This window comes from Misgurnus anguillicaudatus, chromosome 22 (assembly GCF_027580225.2).
Source record: "Misgurnus anguillicaudatus chromosome 22, ASM2758022v2, whole genome shotgun sequence".
NCBI classification, from domain to species: domain Eukaryota; kingdom Metazoa; phylum Chordata; class Actinopteri; order Cypriniformes; family Cobitidae; genus Misgurnus; species Misgurnus anguillicaudatus.
This window is the reverse complement of record NC_073358.2, coordinates 12,527,382-12,543,690: the sequence shown is the minus strand read 5'-3', so window position 1 is coordinate 12,543,690 and position 16,309 is coordinate 12,527,382. Positions and strand designations below refer to the sequence as shown.

General features: G+C 40.1%; 1 protein-coding gene across 1 annotated transcript; it reads left to right on the top strand.

Moving 5' to 3' along the window:
• Window positions 1-14,658: 14,658 nt before the first annotated feature.
• Window positions 14,659-15,538, top strand: pmchl (pro-melanin-concentrating hormone, like). The gene has a single exon (XM_055200994.2). It carries the CDS (start codon window positions 15,018-15,020, stop codon window positions 15,390-15,392), a length of 375 nt encoding a protein of 124 aa, XP_055056969.1. The 5' UTR covers window positions 14,659-15,017; the 3' UTR covers window positions 15,393-15,538.
• Window positions 15,539-16,309: the final 771 nt, after the last annotated feature.

Here is a 16,309-nt window from a genome sequence, read left to right as displayed (position 1 = left end):
CGTTCACATTTTATAACGGTGAAAAACTTTCTTTTAACCAATGGACTTTATTTATCAAACACCGTCACACAAGCATAAGCACGTTAACCCTAGAGGTTAACGAGGAAAACAAGACTAATGGCAGAAGTGTACGTACTGGGAACTGTGTAGAGAAGGTAAGATTCCTTCATCAAGATCCAAAAGCAGGTCGAGACTTTTACAGTGTCATCATCATAGCCTGTGCGTGCTATAAAAAAGGCTCGTGCGAGGGGTCTTATCTAGCAAAACGATAGTCATTTTTGACTAGAAAAATACAAAATAAGCACTTTTAAACCAAAACTTCTCGTCTTGCAATAGTCGTGTGATGCACCCATGCAACTACGTATTTGCGTAAACACGTTGAAAGGTCACGTGTCACATATGCGAACGCACATTTGCGGACCATTTTCAACAATAATGGCCCTGTCCCAAATGGCGCACTTCATGTGGACTTTCGGTCTCGTGGCCTTAAATTGCGCGTTCTCGCTTAGTCTATGAGTCCGTAGGGTGTCCCATCTGTCATTTTTACGTTTTGAAGTGTGCTCATCAGCGCCTCCTTTCCCCCCTTGATGCGGTCTTCGGCGAAGGCCGCAGTGGAGCTTCGCGCACTTTACCAACCCAGAAGTCCTTGCGAAAGGGCAATCAGACCAATCAGACGATGGAAGGGAGGAGTTCACAATGACGGGCAACTTCTCTATTTCCGGTGTGATGCTCGAGTCTGTCCCAAAATACGACTCCGGTGCACCCACGTGGACTCTTAGGGTCCCTAAAGACTGGACTACGTGATGTTATCAAAGTGTGGACTCTGAGGAGGACCACAAGTCCGGAGTGTGCCATTTGGGACAGGGCCAAACTGACACAAAGACATTAAAGGTATAGAGGAAGATTTTCCCGAATCATTTAAAAGAACCGCCCCTCCACATTTTTTAAAAAATGCACATGCGCCACACTCTACCTCCTCCCGAGAGGGAACGCCTGTTAAACGCGTGCACGAGACAGAGAGAGAGCATGCAGGAGCGTAGTTCTTCTCTTCACTCTGTTTACAAGTTGCTGTAGGCATGTTTACCGTGTTTGTGCGGTTCGTGACTTGTGCCAGGGCTAGCATCGCTAATCATAGCTTAAATCAACTTTTACTTGCAGTGGATTTCTCTAAATAGCATGACAAAACGTACCTTTCCAGTAGAAACTTCGCGTGGGCAGCCCAACCTGTCCTATTAGCTCACGCCAGCGGCCAGCATGTCTCCCATAAACACTCTGGTCTTGTTTCTTTCTTCATAGGCCTTTCTCTTCTTGTCATACAATTCGTGGACACTTTTTCTCTTGCGACCCTCAGACATTTTGAAAAAAAAAACACAGTGAGAACGCGAGCTTCAATGAATGGTTGAAACCGTAGCACAACACACATACACGTAAAAGTGCGCATGTGCAGAAAGCGAACCTAGGGACGAGCTATCAGAATGATTGACATCTGGGATGACCACTAATATAGGTGATCCACCCGGAAAATGAAAATCTTCTGCTATACCTTTAATTATCATTCCACATACGACAACGTCAGAACGGTCCTCTTTCCCCACACTTGTAAACACTGGGGCGGTAGTTTCGCATACGTCATGGGTGACCTTTCGACGTGCTTACCAATGGGTTAGGTTGCGCTGGCTAGTCACATGGCTAGTGCAAAGCGAGAAGTTGTGGTTTAAAAGTACTTTTTTTTGCTGAAAATGACAATTGTTTTGTTAAAGACCCTTATGCCTTGTTTGGGATTGTTTGAAGCTGCGTTGAAAATGCTATTTTAAACTGCATTGAAACTGTAAACTGTTGAGGTCCAATAAAGTCTATTAAAATGAGAAAAATTCTAGAATGTTTTCCTCAAAAAACTTAATTTCTTCTAGACTGAACAATATAAGGGGCTAATCACACCAAATGCGCTTTAAACGCTTAAAAACGCAAGGCGCGACACACTGCCTTTTTAAAAAAAGAGCAGTGCGACGCGGCTTTTTATATTGCTAGGCAACCACAGAATCAGATGTTTTGTCAATCAAATATTGAAGCATGAGCACTCTTTTGCTGTTAACTGTCATATTAGCAGAAACTTTAAAAAGAGGGCGCTTTCTCTGACCTTGTTTGAGGGTGAGAGGTGCACAAACACGCAGGAGAGAGTGAACGAGTGGAGTCCGGTTCTTCAAAGCAACTGTGAACTTCCCTCACCACAACGTAAGCACACCTCTACCCTCATTCGATTCGACAATGAAAAGATGCAAATGACGTCGGCTGTTTTTTTTGCTCTCAGCACTCAAAAACATGTGCCGTGACCGGCGGCAAAAACCGCAAGGCGTTCGACTCGCATAAACAGTGCGCATACGCTCACTGCCCATAGAATATAATTCAAAAAGGCACCTGTAACCGTTTGGTGTGATTGGCCCCTAAAACCTTAACATTTTCGATGACATGGGGGGAAAGTAAATTAACATGATTTCTTTTTTATGAAAGTGTAGTAATCCTTAAGTGCGGCTAAAAATTTAAGAAACACTGTCTTTGTTTGTTCACCATTTTAAAACTCAACAAAAATCTATTTTTGAAGAGGTGTTTTAATGTGATGTGGGGTTTGATTGTTCCTTAACACTTTTAACATGCACTTGGGAAAAAGTAAGAGATATGTTTACGAGCTACAGGAAACAGTACGGAATAAGGCTATGTTTACCGAACAATGATGTAGTGAAAAATTGAATGTAGTGAAATAATGAAAAAGTTGTGAAAGTTTTTTTTCTTTGCACTTTTTAAAAATTTTACGCACACACAACAACACTGTCAAAAAGATCCAGTTTTTCACGGATCCGCAAAGATGACTGAATATGCTATATGCAGGTTGCCACTTCGAGTCTCATAGCCGGCAGGTTGCGAATGTGGTGGTGCCCTTGAGCAAGTCACCTTAACCCAGTTTCTCCATGGGCACAGCAGGGATTGTGGCCCCACTGGTCCGCGTGTGTGTTCACGACTTGTGCGTGTGTTCACTGCCCACTAGGATGGGTTAAATGCAGAGGTCACATTTTGAGTATGGGTTACCATACTTAACAAAACATTTCACACTAGGCCTGTATTACGCATGCCAGGCCAGTAGATGGTGATGTATTTCCTGTAAAGAAACAAAGAAATACACCTGTGCAAACAGGCATTCTTTTACAGAGTGATAAATACAAACAATCAAGATGGCGAAAGGACCTGTCTTCAAAATTTATCAGGCCCCCAAATCACTATTTTTGTGTAAATAAACCGCCAAACCATATAAAAACTTTACAGTTTACAGTTTAAATCGTTATGTAAACAGATTGATGATTATGAAGATAATAAAAGCCTTTCTTCAATATGAAATTAACCCTAGAAAGATTTTTCTTTTAACATAACACAATGATTGCTTTTGTTGCTTCCATATAATACTTTCATGGTCCCTATACTCGATCAATCGCCCAGTCATATTAAAGAAACTTAGTACCACAATTTCAACCCCTTCCAGGTCTAATAAAAGTTCAAATTTGCTATGTATTCGTCATCAAATGCCGTACCGCATTTTACAAGCCATGTTTTCAAAGTCTACCAAAAAATCATTACCTGTGATCCAATCTGACCAAGACTCAGGAAGTTCAGACTTAAACTCAATCCACTCAAAAATGCAACAAGGCATTACTATTTTTCCAGGTTTAAAAATAGCATGTCCATTAGCAGAAGAGTGTGTTTAAGAAGACCTTCTTAAAATGCACAATTTCCAACACTCACTGCTCCAGGGTCCTAAAACAACATTTCCCCACCCAGAATTTACAGTGTGTCCTATGTGTGGTTCTCTACGCTGAAGGGATCTGGAAAGAGATCAGATGTACTCAATCTTAATTAATTCTCCCATCGCTTCACGGATAGACAAGTCAGACACTTATTGAGTCTTATGCTCATCACCTAACACCCTCCACTAGGTCACATTTCTGTGACCTGTTGCCTTTCTGACCTAAGTCAAACTGTAATGACTCGAGCTACACTTGTACACACGCAAGAAGGCATCCCTGTTCAGGGAGCCGTGAGATTCTGGGCGATGAGATGCGAGCACGCGTTCCAGGACTGTTAGCCATGGGTGCCTGTTTCGGGATGGCTGTGTTGGTGCCGGTTCTGGTTGGGGAGCAAAGGAGGAGTTCCTGCTTCCCAGACGACGTGCTGCAAGTGCCGGTTTTCTGGAGGGAGAGTTCTGGATGCCTGTTACTGGTCGGCGAGCTCTGCGGGAGTGTTCCTGGTTGGCGAGCCCCGTGGGGCGTGGCGGGCCGGTGAGCCTAGAGCAGCGTAGGAAACCAAGCCCACCTCCTTGCGGTGACAGATGTCCCTCTCTTGTCTTGGGGGTCCGGATCCCTGGCACTGTCTTGCCTTGTGGACTTTTATATTGTGTTATCTGTAATGCTTGTGTACCTGTTTCCTGGGGGGGTACTGTCATGATCCTGTCAGCCCTGTATGTCTTATGTGTTTCATGTGACAGGGTCATGGCAGCCCTCACTGTTGTCTTGTTTTGTGTGGAGTCCATGGCCTGTGTTTGTTTTGTGTGCCTCGTGCTCTCCTGTCTTAAGTCTTGACCCCACCCCCTCGTTTCCGTGTTAATTATTCATGATTAGTTTAGGCCTTTCACCTGTGTGTCCTTTGTTTCCTAGTTTAGTTCTTCCCTATTTAAAGCCATTGTGTGTGATGTCCTGTGTCAGATCATTGTGTGTGTCACCGTCAGGAGTATTTGTCTTGTTTTTGCCCTGTCTGTTATTTAATTATTGCCTTGTTTACCCCCTTGAGGGAGTTTTTGTTATATAATAAAAGTATTTTTGGTAACTTGAGAGCTATCTGCACTTGGGTTCTGTCTTCCCCAACCCTGACAGACTGTGCTCCATCTGAACTTAGTTGAGTAAACTTTATAAAAAATTACATGACTGAAACTGTAACATAGTTTGATCATTAGATTACTTTTTAGATTTTAGTAACCCAATCTGATTACTTTCAAAATAATGATCTACATTTTTTTTATTTGGTTTTTAAAATAAGTCAAACATATATTAATATATCAAATAATATTATTATTTGATGTTTGTTACTAACAGTTATTCATGTTAGTTTATTGTGCATTAAGTAAGGAATAATTGACGACAGGCTACTGAATTATAAGAAAATAATGCACACCAAGGTGGTAATGCACACGACGCGAAGCGGAGTAGAACAGCTTTTTTTTCACACCCTGCGTCAACGCCAGTCACTGTCGCCTAATTTTGGTCAATTCACCATGTCGTATGTGAAAACAAATCAGATAATTCTATGTCATTTCAATCCGTGCTCAATAATAAAGAAAGTAAAAAGGCAAACAAATTACGAAATCAAGAAGGAAAGCAAGGAACACTTAACTCATTTTCCCATCTCTTACTCAAATGTGTGAGTATTTTATAACCATATGGGACATAATACATTACGGATATCACAAATCCATCTGTGATGAGCGGGATTTGTGGGAAACTGGTAAGCGAGCGCTGCTTCATTCATGGTTTGAATCCAATCTGTCATAAGCTCTTCTGGTTACCTGTTTTGAGTATTGAACACCAACTGAGACAATCTTATAGTCTGCTTGGTTTGGTGTGTCCCTACCTTTACAGGCAAAACTGTAAGCTTTTCTTTTAAAAATGACCTTATAATCATGATTGGTGACACCAAAGAATCCCAGCATTGGAGAAAAGAATATGTGAAAGCAATTATAGATCTAAAAAAATATGCAGCTCCTGTGGAAGAAATGTTCACACATTTTTGCTGATATATAATGACATTTCATTCAAAATATGTCGTTGTGCTCCATTTTTGATTTTAGAGTCTTCAGATTCCACCAATGTAGGTTACACAAACACATTATTGAGCAAACTGGAAAACCTGAAACCTGGAAAAGTATTTTACTACTGTAAGGCCTATTGTGACTAGACCGCTGTGGTACGATCTCTGGCAGAAAATTGTACAATGCTTTACATTTAAAACATAAATCTACCTTTTAATGGTTTTTAATGCAGTCTTTGTAATTGTATCAATAAATGTGTCCCATAAACCAATGACTACTAGCTGTCAGAGCATATACCTCATATAAACATACGATCCTGCTTCACCCTTGAAGGACACGTTTGTTTATTGTGTGTTCAGATATGATTACAATGTGAATACAACCTGAAAGCACCAGAATGGAATGGTGGTCTCAGGAAGATAATTCAATTTTTGCTTGTTAATAAGCTGTTCATCATGTTAAGAAGGTGACTCTATTATTTACCTAGCTGGAATAACACTTCAGCACGGACAACGGTGTGGGCTGCTTCTTCGTGTTGTTTTAACAAAGTCCTGCCGCCATGGGCCGAGCGGAGGCTCAGGTTATGTGAGAGGCACTGTCTGCTCTCCAAGTGAAGCTAAGTTGCCTTTCCTCGGGCCTCTAAGCCGGGGCCTCGTGTTTTGTTTGGCAGAAGCTGGTATAGTCAGCTGCTCTGCACATTTCAGAGTTGAGTCTGTGACCTCGAAGGCTCCTTTATCTAATTGGGATAGGTGAGGTGCGGAGACTGTTACAGGGCAATTCTTTAGCACACAAACACCTTTTACTGCAGTCTGCAAGTGGTCAAGGTGCCAAGGACTTTGGGGTCTGTGCATCCTTTCTTATTAGTAAAAAATGGTACAAATCTGTCTCAGGAATACTCACATTTTCTATCCATCTGTTCTGTTCATTCTATGACGTTCGTTCACATGTACTGTACACGCTTTTAATAAATGATCATAAGATCAAGTTAGGATGGTCTTTACGCAGTATTTTATAAATAAGGCCCCTGAATTTTTAATGCAACACCTGACAACTTCCTTGTACTGTACAAAATTTGCAACCATTGTAATCTGATTTCTGTACAAGTACACATAATTTTAGATTCCAGTGCCCTGCATCCAGTTATGCTCAACGGAGGCAAGGTTACTGTCCAGATGGATTTCAAAAACCTCTGCATGGTTAAAATTCTTCAACTGTTCCATCCTCAATTTATAGTAGTAGAAACAGCTCTGTTATGGGCATATGGCCGACAGCTGTCCTCAAACAACCAAAGATCAACCCACTAACACCTGTGCAGGGCGCACACACAAGCTTCACACTCTTTTTAAAAATACTGAGATCTGTTGTGACAACAGTAGCCATAACATGCCTTGATACACAAGGGTCAGTACCTGTGTCTACCCATAACCAACAAATACATCAGACACATGAGCTTTTAGACTACTTTCACATTTTCTGAAGAAAATCTGTGGGGGTTGTGAGTGGGCTTATATTGTTACTTGTTTTGTGAGGTTGCTAGGGTGTTGCTATGTGGTTGCCAGGATCCCAACAAAAACTTATTGTATGTTATCATCCACAATGTGATATATATTCTATATATAGCTATAATGCATAAAAACACACTAATTTGTTGGTTTATTTTCTCATCACAAGTCCTACTGGGGTGCTATTTGATGCTTCATAGCACATTTAAAAAAAGCTTAAAACACAGAATAATACAGTTTTTGCAGCCAGTGCAGACCTCATCTTCTGAGACTTTTTTCCATTTTCTTCCAGTAAATTAAAGTTATATCATGGTGCCATTGTTTTATTTCTTTGTGTATTGGTGCAAGAGGTCTGTCATCTTTATCCGGTTCCATATTCACACTGATTTTTAAGACGGATTGTTGTTCCACAGTGAAGAGAACATTTGTCATGTTTATCTATTTTCTGCATCCTTTATCTGTTTTTCTGAGTAACAGTTTCATTTCACCTACATGTATTAAGAAGTCTGTTTATCACAAAGCCACAGAAATCATTAAAATGGTTGAGTAATCCAGTCTGAATCTGAGGCAATTTAAAAAATGTAGCATAAAATATAAAACACAAGAAAAATACATACAGCGCGATACCTGCACAAGTTAAAAGACTTGTGAAGTCACATCACTTAAAAACATATACAGTGAGGAAAATAAGTATTTGAACACCCTGCTATTTTGCAAGTTCTCCCACTTAGAAATCATGGAGGGGTCTGAAATTGTCATCGTAGGTGCATGTCAACTGTGAGAGACATAATGTAAAAATGTATTTGTATGATAAGTATTTGAACACCCGTCTATCAGCTAGAATTCTGACCCTCAAAGATATGTTAGTCAGCCTTTAAAATGTCCACCTCAACTCGCAAGCTGCATAAAGACACCTGTCCACCCCATACAATCAGTAAAAATCCAACTACTAACATGGCCAAGACCAAAGAGCTGGCCAAAGACACTAAAAACAAAATTGTACACCTCCAAAAGGCTAATAAGGGCTACGGGGAAATTGCCAAGCAGCTTGGTGAAAAAAGGTCCACTGTTGGAGCAATCATTAGAAAATGGTAGAAGCTAAACATGACTGTCAATCTCCCTCGGACTGGGGCTCCATGCAAGATCTCACCTTGTGGGGTCTCAATGATCCTAAGAAAGGTGAGAAATCAGCCCAGAACTACACGGGAGGAGCTGGTCAATGACCTGAAAAGAGCTGGGACCACCGTTTCCAAGGTTACTGTTGGTAATACACTAAGACATCATGGTTTGAAATCATGCATGGCACGGATGGTTCCCCTGCTTCAACCAGCACATATCCAGGCCCGTCTAAAGTCGGTGACTATTTGGATGATGAAGAGTCATGGGATAAAGTCATGTGGTCAGATGAGACCAAAATAGAACTTTTGGGTCATAATTCCACTAAACGTGTTTGGAGGAAGAAGAATGAGTACCATCCCTACTGTGAAGCACGGGGGTGGTAGCATCATGCTTTTGGGGTGTTTTTCTGCACATGGGACAGGGCGACTGCACTGTGTTAAGGAGAGGATGACTGGGGCCATGTATTGTGAGATTTTGGGGAACAACCTCCTTTTCTCAGTTAGAGCATTGAAGATGGGTCGAGGCTGGGTCTTCCAAACTGACAATGACCTGAAGCACACAGCCAAGATAACCAAGGAGTGGCTCTGTAAAAAGCATATCAAGGTGGCCTATAGTCTCCAGACCTAAACCCAATAGAGAATCTTTGGAGGGAGCTCAAACTCCGTATTTCTCAGCGACAGGCCAGAAACCTGACTGATCTAGAGAAGATCTGTGTGGAGAAGTGGGCCAAAATCCCTCCTGCAGTGTGTGCAAACCTGATGAAAAACTACAGGGAACGTTTGACATCTGTAATTCCAAACAAAGGCTACTGTACCAATTATTAACATTGATTTTCTCAGGTGTTCAAATACTTATTTGCAGCTGTATCATACAAATAAATATTTAAAAAATCATACATTGTGATTGCTGGATTTTTTTTATTATTGGAGAAAAGAGAGATTATGTCTCTCACAGTGGACATGCACCTACGATGACAATTTCAGACCCCTCCATGACTTCTAAGTGTGAGAACTTGCAAAATAGCAGGGTGTTCAAATACTTATTTTCCTCACTGTAAGTACGCTGTCAGAAAAAATGGTCTCTTGCTGTTATTGTGGTGATACCCTTTCAAAAAGTACACTTTTGCATCTAAAGAGTTCATATTAGTACCTCAGAGATACATATTGTTACCAAATATATACATATCTGTACCTAAATGGTAGGTCCTTTTCAAAGAGTACTGCCCCAGTGACAGCTAGGGACCATTTTTTCTGACAGTGTACAAACAAAACATTATTACATATAAAGAAAATGTTAATAAATCTTGCCTATTAAAAACTTGCCAACAAGATGCTTGGTTGGTGATATGGCTTGTGTCCTTTCTCCAATGTCAGTTGTGTTTTTATTGCTTGCCAGGTAGAAATCTGCAAAACTAATAGCAGACATCTCTTTTCTCAATAAAATCCACCTGACTTGTTCCTGAATGCATAACTCTCACCAGATGATCTTGTTTGCACAATACCAAAATAGTCCAAATAAATTTTTGGATTTAAATAAGGTATTCCTGTCCAAGATTATGTAATTGCAATATTTAAAACCAATCCAAAAGTAATTCTTCATTCTCAATTGCATTTGTTTCCTACAAGCAAGTAAAAACTATATGGAGTTCAGATGCACATACGGTACCTCTAAGTGCGTTTGACATGTTTTCTTGTAAATGAGCATTTTTATCAGGCTGTTATGTTGAGTAATTTCACTTTATTGGCAATGAAAAGGTTATTAGTCAGTAATTAAAATGTCTTTTTTTCACAAATGCTTTAGTCACTGTAGTCATTTCATTGGTATTTAACAAATCTGACTGTCTTTTGCTGCAAAGCTCAGTTTTTTGCAAAAACATCTACTTCAAAAAATTCACTTCTTTGGACAAGACAAGTAAACAATTGGGTAAATCACTAAAGATGCAAATAGAAACATTGTAAATGATGAAAACCAGAATGTAAAATTAAAGAAACTGAACCACACATTAGGGGGTGCTGTGATCCATGTGGCTGCCACATTCAGGTTATTTTCAGGTCTTACAAGGGACTCAAAGGTTTCGCATGCCGTCGTTTATCCACTTCATCTTCTGTGCACTTAGGCCTCCACTGTCAGTGAAATGTGACCCAATTCGGATTTTTTGCTTATATAGAGGACTTTGAATGGCATGTAGCATATTCTGCCAATGTAGTAGCAAAGGTACTTGATGAACATATGATACGCACTGAGAGTATTCGGTTAATATCACTGTCTCATTTTTAACAGAAGTGCCGTTTAGCGGCTTTTGCATCTGAGCTTCTCATATAGCCTCTATAAATTTCACAACATGTTCTCAAAAGTTAATTGTTCCTGTAGTCTTTGATATGAGTAATTCTCTTTAAAATGTAGATGTACATGTAGTCTTTCATCTTGAGTCTGAAAGTAAATTATCTTGTCCTAATAGGTTGATCTTTAACTTCCAATTACTTCTGACATTTCTGCTTTCACCGGAAATGTACTGTAGCCTTTGATAAGAGAGAACAAATAAGCCAGTCAAATTGCCAGAAGAGGTTCTATTGGCTTATTTAAGACCAGAGCGGAGTTCAACATACATATAAAGTGATTGTCTAATTGAGAGCATCTTCAGAAATATAATAAGGGATCTTATAAATTTTTCGGCTTTAGACAGAAGATAGATCAAAGAAAAAGCTGCATAAATTGGATATGTCAGATCCTAGTTATATTCACGCAAAACACATGCTTTCTTTGTGGTATAGCATATACAGGGTGTTTGTTTACACTCTCAGAAATTAAGGTACACAAGTTCTCACTGGGACAGTACCCCACTGGGAGGTACACCTTTGTACCCAAAGAGTGCATATAGTACTTCAAAGGTACATATTGGCAGTTCAAAGATACATATTTGTACCTAAATGCTACATATTAGGACCATTTTAAAGGATTAATTAACTTTCATAAAAAATCCAGATATTTTGGTAAAGTGACATCGTTGCATACGCTCTATTGAAGACACTTGGTGCCACACTCTAATCAGCTAATTAGAGAATTTAGTTCTGTAGGCTACACAATCATGGAGAAGACTGCTGACTTGACAGTTGTCCAGAAGACGACCATTGACACCTTGCACAAGGAGGGCAAGACACAAAAGGTCATTGCAAAAGAGGCTGGCTGTTCACAGAGCTCTGTCTCCAAGCACATTAATAGAGAGGCGAAGGGAAGGAAAGATGTGGTAGAAAAAAGTGTACAAGCAATAGGGATAGCCTCACCATGGAGAGGATTGTAAAACAGATCCCATTCAAAAATGTGGGGGAGATTCACCAAGAGTGAAAAGCTGTCGCATTCCATGTGTCAAGCCACTCTTGCTTCTTGCTTCTTGCTTCTGGACCAAAGTTATGTTCTCTGATGAAAGTAAATTTTGCATTTCCTTTGGAAATCAGGGTCCCAGAGTCTGGAGGAAGAGAGGAGAGGCACACAGTGCCAAAGCTACCAGTACCTGGTTTAAGGACCACAGTATTCCTGTTTCAAATTGGCCAGCAAACTTGCCTGACCTTAACCCCATAGAAAATCTATGGGGTCTTGTGAAGTGGAAGATGCGATATGCCAGACCCAACGATGCAAAAGAGATGAAGGCCACTATCAGAGCAACCTGGGCTCTCATAACACCTGAGCAGTGCCACAGACTGATCGACTCCCTGCCACGCCACATTGCTGCAGTAATTCAGGCAAAAGGAGCCCCAACTAAGTATTGGGTGCTGTACATGCTCATACTTTTCATGTTCTTACTTTTCAGTTGGCCAAGATGTCTAAAAATCCTCTTTTTGTATTGGTCTTAAGTAATGTTCTAATTCTGAATTTGGGATTTTCCTTAGTTGTCAGTTATATCATTAAAATTAAAAGAAATAAACATTTGAAATATATATGTGTTATAAATAAATATAATATACAAGTTTCACTTTTTCAATGGAATTAGTGAAATAAATCAACTTTTGATGATATTCTTATTATATGACCAGCACCTGTAACTAGTTTTAACAAACATGCCTTACTAAAAACATAACTATGCATTTTGAGGCAAAACAAGGGGCACTGATGTATTTTAAGATGCAAGTTCTTTTCAGTTTGGACAGCTCATACATTTATTTTAGTCTAATTTTAGTCTAATCCCTGTCTGGAAAACCGCCCCATTACGTTTACAGGCTATAATGTAAACAAAGTTTTTTTTCCAGTGCAACGTGAATATAAATGCTTAAAATAGATTTAAAATAATATACAAAAATTCTCCATAAATGCCCAACAGAGGCATAAGGGTCTTATCTAACGAAAGACTCTCGTCTTGCACTATAGCCGTGTGACGCACCACAAGACCTTACGTATTACGTAAGCACGTCGAAAGGTCATGCGTTACATATCGAAACGCACACATGTGGAAACACATTTTAAACAATAAACTGACTCAAAAACATTATTGCATACAATTCCACATCGAACCAGTCCTCTTTCACCGCCCTCTTAAAGACTAGCCGTAGTTTTGCATATGGTGAGAAGTTGTGGTTTAAAAGTACATATTAGATAAGACCTATATGCCTTGGTTGGGATTGTTTAGTGCCCTTTGAAGCTGCATTGAAACTGCAATTTTAAACTGCACTGAAACTGTAAACTAAAACCACTAAAGTCCACTATATGGAGAAAATTCCTGGAATAGTTTCCTCAAAATGACTAAGAAAGACATAAACATCTTGGATAAAATGGGGGTGAGTAAATTATCAGGGCCCGTATTCATAAAGAATCTTAACGCAAAAAGTAGCTCCTAGTGACGCAATTCTAAGAAAATTCTTAGAAATGTGGGCGATTACTCTTAAAATTAAAAGAAAAAAATCCTAGTAAAGAAAAAAGTAATTCAGAAAGCCTTATAACCCTTAAAAGAGGTCTTAAGGTCAAAATTGTTAGGAGCACGGACGAGGACTTTTAAGAGGCTTAAGAGTTTTTTTAGCAACCGGGAAAGTGGACAAAACAGGAAGAGGGAGACAAAAAAATGTTGCACACAATGCATGACAGTAGTTAATAACATGCAACACATTATTGTACAGGAATCATGTTTGTGACCGATCTTATTAGAGATAATAATATAATATTTTCTGAGAGGACTCTTAGAATCTTTATGAATACGGGCCCAGATTTTTTAATGAAAGTGGAATATTCCTTTTAGCAACAAAGAAATTAACATGCATGTTTGGAAAGGGGAAAAAAACAGATGGTTACACTACCCTACTGAAAAATCCAGCTAAGACCAGCATAAGCTGGTGAGCTGGTTTTAGCTGGTCTCCCAGCTTGGTTTTGCTGGTGTAAGAAGCTGGTTTTGCTGGTGTAGCAAGCTAGTCTAGCTGTGTTTTTGGTCACTTTTTAAGCTGGTCTAGCCGAACTTAGCTGGTCAGGCTGTAAGACCAGTTTACCCACCAGCATGACCAGCTTTGTCAGACTGGGAGGACCAGCGTAAACCAGGTAGTGCTACCTTAAACCAGCTAAAACCAGCTACCAGCTTATGCTGGTCTTAGCTGGATTTTTCAGTAGGGTGGTTTGCCTTCTTAGAGTTGCTCAGTTGTAATCTTGTACTCTATGCACTAAAAACCTTCCATTGGAAGCCTTTGGCAGTAAGACTTTAAAGGGCACCCATAGTTTAAGACTTATGCCCTTTTTGTTCAAAATTTCTCCTCTGGCTGTTTGAGAATTTGGAATACTGGTCATATATCTCAAGTCAACAGTCAATGCAATATGTGAGGGTAGAAACTAAACTGTTCAAGAGTACCACATATGGATTACCATTGTGTAATGTTTTCCCAGAAACTCCACTTCAACTAAAGGGTTTTAATGAGTTTATACAGAATATTATTAACCTACTGATGTCCTCTTTATCAAGTAGCATTTACCAGCGGTAGCAGCATTCAGCTTTAGGTCTACGTGGTGCCTCATAGAAACTGAAGCACCTGCAACATTGTCATGAACAGTCATGTTTTTGCAAAGAAAATAATACAATCTCCTGCCGAATGTTGATCTTCATTTTGGCCTGCTGAGAATTGAGCCTCTTGATGACTTTGCCTTGTAGTTTAATGAGAAAAGTGACAGTCATCATCAAACAGCTATTAACCACTTGAAATTTTCAACAGGTCTTTAATCCTTACATATTGTTTCAAAATGTGAAGATTCTGGAATTACATCTTCTCTTAAGATGCCCACTTAAGGGAACCCTGCGGTCTACCCGTTGAACACAACATACACGGCAGGAAATCTTAATCAACTTTTGACCAAACAAAACACTTGAGCCCTGCTCGTGGTCTCATCAGTGTCTCAGTGACTTTTTTGGGTTGTTTTTTGCTATTTGTCATATACCTCTGACCTCATGACAACGGTGGATCTGAGGCAACGTGGCACATTCCAAAACCATATATAAGGGTACTAATGTGCCACCATCATCAAACCAGCTCGCAAGACAAGACAAGGAACAGCAGCTGAACATCGACTGCAAAAGCTCTAAATCAAGAATGAAGATCTCTTTCGCAACCATCCTTTTAACTATTGCACTTTTGTCCGAGTGCCACTTTACATCCATGGCGATTCCCATGACCAAAGCTGACGAGATGGATCCAGACCAGCAAAGCTTGAGCGAGAGCTTGGAGGAGAACGATCTGAGGTCCGGACTAGGCAGCTCCAAGATCATTGTGGTGGCTGACTCCAATCTTCTGAGAACCCTAAAGTCTCTGGACAGAGGAGTTCCTCGTCTCGGACTCCTTGAGAACATGCTTAGCACCGAGCGCAGAGACGTTGGTTCCGACTTGAGCCAAGGAATCGCCATCATCAGAAGGGACACCATGAGGTGCATGGTGGGCCGAGTGTATCGGCCATGCTGGGAAGTTTGAGTTTCCTGGGATGCTGAGGAGAAGAAAAAAAGCTGCTGACATCAACCGATTTTACCTTCTTTGATCCACTGTTGTTTAGAGAAAATACAAATGTTCATGCCTTTTAGTTGAACTGTATGTCTTGAAAATAAATGCTGAAAAGATTACTCTACAAGGCCTTGTCTTTACTCATATTTCTGATCTAACGTATTTTTCTGTCCTTCATTCATGTCATGAATATTTCATCAGGGAGTGTCATGTTTAGCATTTGTAAGAGGTTCAAGAAGTGCACACATTATAAAACACATTATAATAAAGAGGTACGCACGTTTAGCCATTTATTTTTATATTTTGCATTACTTAATGGTGAAGCACATTATTTTTTATGTAAAATACCTTCTTTTATCCTAGTCGCCTAGTAATATAGGGAGACAACTGTAAGTAAGGAATTTGAAGGTTGACTTTATAAACGTGTAAACACTGCGGTTCTGTGGCGTTATGAAAATATTGCTCTGTTTATTTAAGCGGTCTGACATATCAACCTTTGGCTCGGCCAATGGCATGAATTTGGGGTGTAATGATGCAGAATAAAGGACCCTCCTGAAAAAAACTGAATTTCCAGACTGGTCCACGTTCCTTATTGCAGTTGATGCTGATACTTGCTAAACAGCGGGGGCCTCATTTATAAAATGCTGCGTAGAAACCGTCCTACGTTTGATCTTACGATCATTTATCAAAAATGCGTACGCGTGATTCATAGGGCTCGTTATAGTCGTGCGTAGGTCCTACGGTGTAGCAGCAACGGCGTAGCTTCCGCGTCGGTTTTCATTTATACTTTTGCGTCGTCGTTCGCGTCGAAGTGCAAACACATGCGCGACCGCTGGTAGGCAGTATCCACGCGTGTAACCACAATAGCAGCACAAACGTGAAAGAAGAAG

Excerpts from the sequence above, each read along its gene's own strand:
- pmchl (XM_055200994.2), top strand. The coding sequence starts at position 15,018 with ATGAAGATCTCTTTCGCAACCATCCTTTTAACTATTGCACTTTTGTCC.